This window comes from Juglans microcarpa x Juglans regia, chromosome 2D, assembly GCF_004785595.1.
Source record: "Juglans microcarpa x Juglans regia isolate MS1-56 chromosome 2D, Jm3101_v1.0, whole genome shotgun sequence".
Lineage (NCBI taxonomy): Eukaryota > Viridiplantae > Streptophyta > Magnoliopsida > Fagales > Juglandaceae > Juglans > Juglans microcarpa x Juglans regia.
In genome coordinates, this window is record NC_054596.1 from 26,951,241 (window position 1) to 26,956,432 (window position 5,192).

General features: G+C 40.9%; 1 protein-coding gene across 1 annotated transcript; it reads left to right on the forward strand.

Moving 5' to 3' along the window:
• Window positions 1-915: 915 nt before the first annotated feature.
• On the forward strand, window positions 916-1,293 carry LOC121249406. The gene has a single exon (XM_041148115.1). The coding sequence runs from the start codon at window positions 916-918 to the stop codon at window positions 1,291-1,293; it is 378 nt and encodes a 125-aa protein (XP_041004049.1).
• Window positions 1,294-5,192: the final 3,899 nt, after the last annotated feature.

The following is a 5,192-nucleotide window of genomic DNA, read 5'->3' on the forward strand; positions in this document are numbered from 1 at the left end:
ACCCTGGCAAGGCTAACGTTGTAGCTGATGCACTTAGCCGCAAGGCTCAAATAGACTTACCATCAGTCTTAGCGAGATTGAGAAACCTAATGATTAGAGCTCTATCGCGAGATGCCATTTTTTGCAGTAGTACAGGAGTTCACATCTGTGACTGAAGAAGAAATCCTAGAAGGACAGAGCAAATATGAGAAACTAGAGAAGCTTCAACAAAAGATTCTGAAATCAGAAGGGCCGCAACATTTCTCTATTGGAAGGAATGAGAAGCTCTTTTATAAGGAGAGGAAAGTGATTCCTAACATCGCTGAACTTCAGGAAAAGTTACTAAGGGAGGCTCATTGCACCCCTTACACATCGCACCCTAGCAGTACGAAGATGTATTGAGATTTAAAAGGTTAGTTTTGGTTGGATGGAATTAAGAAGGAAGTAGCAAAGTTTGTGGCAAAATGCTCCATTTGTTAGATTGTAAAAGCCGAACATTAGAGATCGACAGGTAAACTACAGTCATTGCCTATCCCAGAATAGAAATGGGATAATGTGTCTATGGACTTTGTAATCGATCTGCCAAGGACATCTTCAGGAAAGAACTCGATATGGGTTATAGTTGACCAATTGACTATGAGCACACACTTTCTACCCATAGCCAACACAGACTCTATGGAGAAACTATCTCGAATCTATGTTAAGGAAATTGTTCGGTTGCACAGAATACCTAAGACTATAGTATCGAACCAAGATACTTGTTTTACTTCCCAATTTTGGCAGAGTTTGCAAAAGATGTTAGGCACTCGTTTGAATTTTAGCAGTGCTTATCATCCTCAAATGGACGGACAAACGGAACGCACAATCCAAACCTTGGAAGATATGCTGTGTGCATGAGTTATGGAGCTAAACGGTGATTGCGAAAGTCACCTAGCTATGGTGGAATTTGCCTACAAGAATAGTTTTCAGGCTACCATTCAGATGGCACCCTATGAGGCTTTGTACGAAAGAAAATGCAGATCCCCATTGTATTCGGATGAAGCGGGTGAAAGGAAAATGCTAGGACTCGAATACTTACAAGAAGTTCAGAGACAAGTAACTGTGATTCAAGAAAGAATGAAAGCAGCTCAGAACAGGCAGAAGAGCTATGCCGATAACCGACGGAGGAATTTGGAGTTTGTAGTAGGAGATTGGGTATACCTCAAAGTATCGCCCATGAAAGGAGTCGTATGTTTCAGTAAAAAGGGAAAGTTAAGTCCTCGATTCATAGGACCCTTTGAGATAATCGAAAGAGTCAGTTCAGTAGCTTACTGATTGGATTTGCCAACTGAGATGTAGGGAATACATAATGTGTTTCATGTGTCAACTTCAAAGAAGAGTTTCAGAGAAAAACGACCAGTAGTTATGGAGCCCAACGAGATTCAGCTTCAACCCAACTTGTCTTATACATAATGGCTAGTACAGATCATGGACTGTAAGGAACAAGAGTTGAGGAATCGGAAGATACCTCTAGTGAAAGTGCTTTGGAACAACTTGGAATTTGAAGAAGCAACTTGGGAACGAGAGGATACGATGAGAAACGAATATCCTCATTTGTTTGTATCTCAGAACCTTTGATGTATGCATGAATTGTGTGATTTGGATGTATATATATATACGTCGTGAATGTTTTGTTCTATGAGAAGTTGTCTGTTTTGTGTTTGCTAGTTTAAGTATGGTAATCATGTGTGCACCTACCAAACCCTTGAAACAGAGGATGGCACGAACTAGAAGGACCCCGCGTATGTCTATTTCTTCAATGGCACATTTAAGAGAACAAAGAGAATATCATATCAGAGAGTGCCTTAGAAGAAAACAACAGGCGTTAGCAGAACAATCAAGACATATGGAAATGTTTGAGCATCATTGTACACATGTGATGGATGCGGATGTTCAAGGAAGGCTTTGCTTTCAACGAGCATTACCACATGAGGAACTGCAGCCGTGGAAGAGCTTCAAGGAAGTAGAAAGAAGAGATCTGTGTAATTTCGATCTAGAAGTAGAATCAAGTCGCACAAAGGAAGAACGCGCAAGTCAGCTTGTACCTTTTGAGACCTAGGATACGTCTGCGGATTGTATTTGTTTTCATGAAGAAGGACAACCAATCGAGGACATAGGTTGAATGAAATGCAAGTCAATACGTATTTCGATTACGATTTGGAAGGTATATTTTACTTTTTGCAAGATTCTACGACTGTAAAGGCAGATGATATGCCCTCATCCCCAACATTGTTTGTGAAGTCTATGGCTGCTTGTGGAAGAGGTAGTAGTCTGGTATCTCTTCTTATAAGTGTTTTGATTAATGGTTGCTGTGCCAATTTCAAGGACAAAATCTTTTTCTAAGGAGGGGAGGATCTGATGACTCGAGTTTTGTCTAAGCTTTGCCCTTAGAATTTGTTCTAGGTTACCATGGCATTTTAGGAGTCTTAGTTACTTTGGAAGGCCTTAGAACCTTTGATATAGTAACTTGAGTCCAAATGGAGAGTGACCCTAGTTTATTTTAGAATTTCGGCCCTATTTGGAAACTTAGGTCCATTAGTTTAGGCCCATGATCCAAATCTAAGTTACTAGTTCCATGTGTCATGAGAATGTTACACCTTGAACCTAGTTTTGAAAGTAGGTTAACGAGGAAATAGGGGTTTAGGAAGGCACCAAGATGGGCTTACACATCTAGCCTATTGTTCTTTTGTCCAGAACTTAAGTTCCAAGGTAGATTTCTTGGAAAGGGTAGTCTAGGGAAGTGAAATGAAGACAGATCCGGCTGGAGGGGTGGGAGCTTCGGCTCTCTTCCCCTCCCTCCCCCCTCCTCCTCCTTCCTCCCTCCATTCTCTTCTGTGTAGTGTTTTGTTTTTGTGTATTTTCAGGCGAAATAAGGGAGAATCGCAGATCTAGGTCTTCCCGTCACCCACAGGCCAGCACGCGCCCTGCCATGGTGTTGCCCAGTCGCCGATCTTCAAGACCACCGAATGCGGCACCAAACGGAGTAGCGAGTAGCCCACATGCGCGAGTCGAAGTTTCGGCGTCGTTCGGCACATGGCTTTCACGCACCACTGGGGAGCCCTTTGCTAATGCCACATGGGGCGTTTCTGGAGTCTGTGAGTCCGAGATCTCCAAGGTCGACTGTCGGTCTCTTCCCAGAGTGGCGCGTGTTCTGCATGCGCCGCAACAACCTCTGAGCACTGCTTTTCCATTTTTGTGCAGTGTTTTTCTTTTGTAGTTTCTTTTATTTTATGTAATGCTGTTTCTAGGTAAATAAAAATCCAAAAAATCTAGTGCCTTCGGACTTTGGTCTGAATGGAGATGTAGTCCCCCCTCCGCATTGTCGGGGCTTGGTGGGGTTTGGTGTTCCCTACCCTGCTTAGTCGGGGTATGGGACTTTGTAACCTCTATCGTGGACAGAGGTAGTATTTTCTCTAACATCTAGGTCTTTAGAGGTTTACCGTCTAGACAAGACCATGTCAGTCACGAAAGTGTACTGGGAAGCTACTATCGATTGTAATTGGCTTGTTTTTCAAGTCAACTTTGTAAGTCCTCTCTTAATGAAGGGTTATATCCGTTTTATCAAAAAAAAGGGAAGTGAAATGAAGCTTTTCTAGAAGTTTTGTATAGGAAACTGAAGGGAGGCCATTGAGATTTCAAATTTAGCTAGCTTTTGCCATGGGTCAAGCATGCACCAAGTTTCTAGAAGATTTTGTGAAGAGACTTTTGTATCAAGGACATGTTTGCCCTTAGGGTTTCGACTAGCATACTCCTAAGCATTCCATTCACTTGCCACTTGTCACTTAGTGCATTTTGGACCAATGGTATATGAAAGGTCACCTACGGAAGGAATGCTTGGAAGATGAAGCAACATCTTGGGAAAGGAAATGGAGAGGACAGCTAGGGTTATGGCACACGCCTAATGCCACTTGTCTTCCATGCCAAGAGTTACTTGTTGGGAATAGGAAAAGACATATATAGTTTAACCAAGTTACCCTTGAAAAGATATTTACATGTTTAAGAAAAGGAATGGCATAAAAGGGAAAAAGGAGATTTCGACCAAGGAGAAAAGTCCTACACTCCACCTCCCAAGAATGTCCCTTCCCAATGCAATCCAAGTGGGGAACTCAAAGAGGCAATTCGACAATAGAGAGAGGGAGAAGAAGAAACCTTGTCACTTGTCATCCATGCAAGGGTTTTTGGATGCAACTAAGGAGGGAAGTGAAGGGTCTCATATATAAAGAGAAGGGTTCATGCCTAGGGGGCTTTTCCCTTGCCATTTTTTCAGATTTGCATGAGCCTCCATTCTCTCCACACAACTCTCCCATGTTCCTTTGAAAGTTCCCTCATTTTTTTTGTATTTTCTTTCCAACCAAACAAGGAGGATCTTTGCAAGAGAAGGGATTTCGGCACTACCAAAGATTAGCAAGGTAAGGATCAGTTTCTCTTAAGTCTTGCACATACGCAAGTCTTTTCTCAATCCGAAAATGAGATTCAAATCTCAATAGACTTTGAGAAAGATAAAACACACACTTTCTACCATTTTCTTGGAAATAACTTAGGGTTTTCAAGAGAAACCCTTGAGGCCGAATAGTGAAGGAGGAGTTCATCCTCCATGTTTCGACCATCACATGTATTCTTTCCTACCTTAGATTTTGTTTTACCTTATGAGTGAAATAAAAGGGGTTTTAACGTAAAAACCCTAGAAGTTGAATGGTTTAAGACCAAGTGATGCCTTAGAAATCCACACACACACTTAAGAACATGAGATAGGGTTTTAGATGCTCTTTCTAATATAGTATGTTTGAATTTACAGATTGCTATTATTCCTCTACGAGGATTTTGTAAGTAGACACTCAACTTACTAATAATTAATATTCGTATATGATTGTGTAAATTCTTCCATGATTTTGATTGCTTTGCTTGTTATCTCTTGGTTGTTTATTTGAATATGTTAGTGTGATCTTGAGTAACTTTAAGGAAGGAATTATATGTCTCGGATTTATGATAAAAATGCCATGAAATATGCCTATGAGTTTCGGTTTTCACTTGTTTGAGGTTGCTAGTTTATGTAATATGAAGTTTCGTTTTGAATATGCTTTGGAAGTTTCGGACTTAGTCAAAAATGTATGATTTTATGTTTTATTTCACTATGTCTTGATTTCTACATTACATGTTTGAAGTTTGGAACATAT

Excerpts from the sequence above, each read along its gene's own strand:
- LOC121249406 (XM_041148115.1), top strand. The coding sequence starts at position 916 with ATGGTGGAATTTGCCTACAAGAATAGTTTTCAGGCTACCATTCAGATG.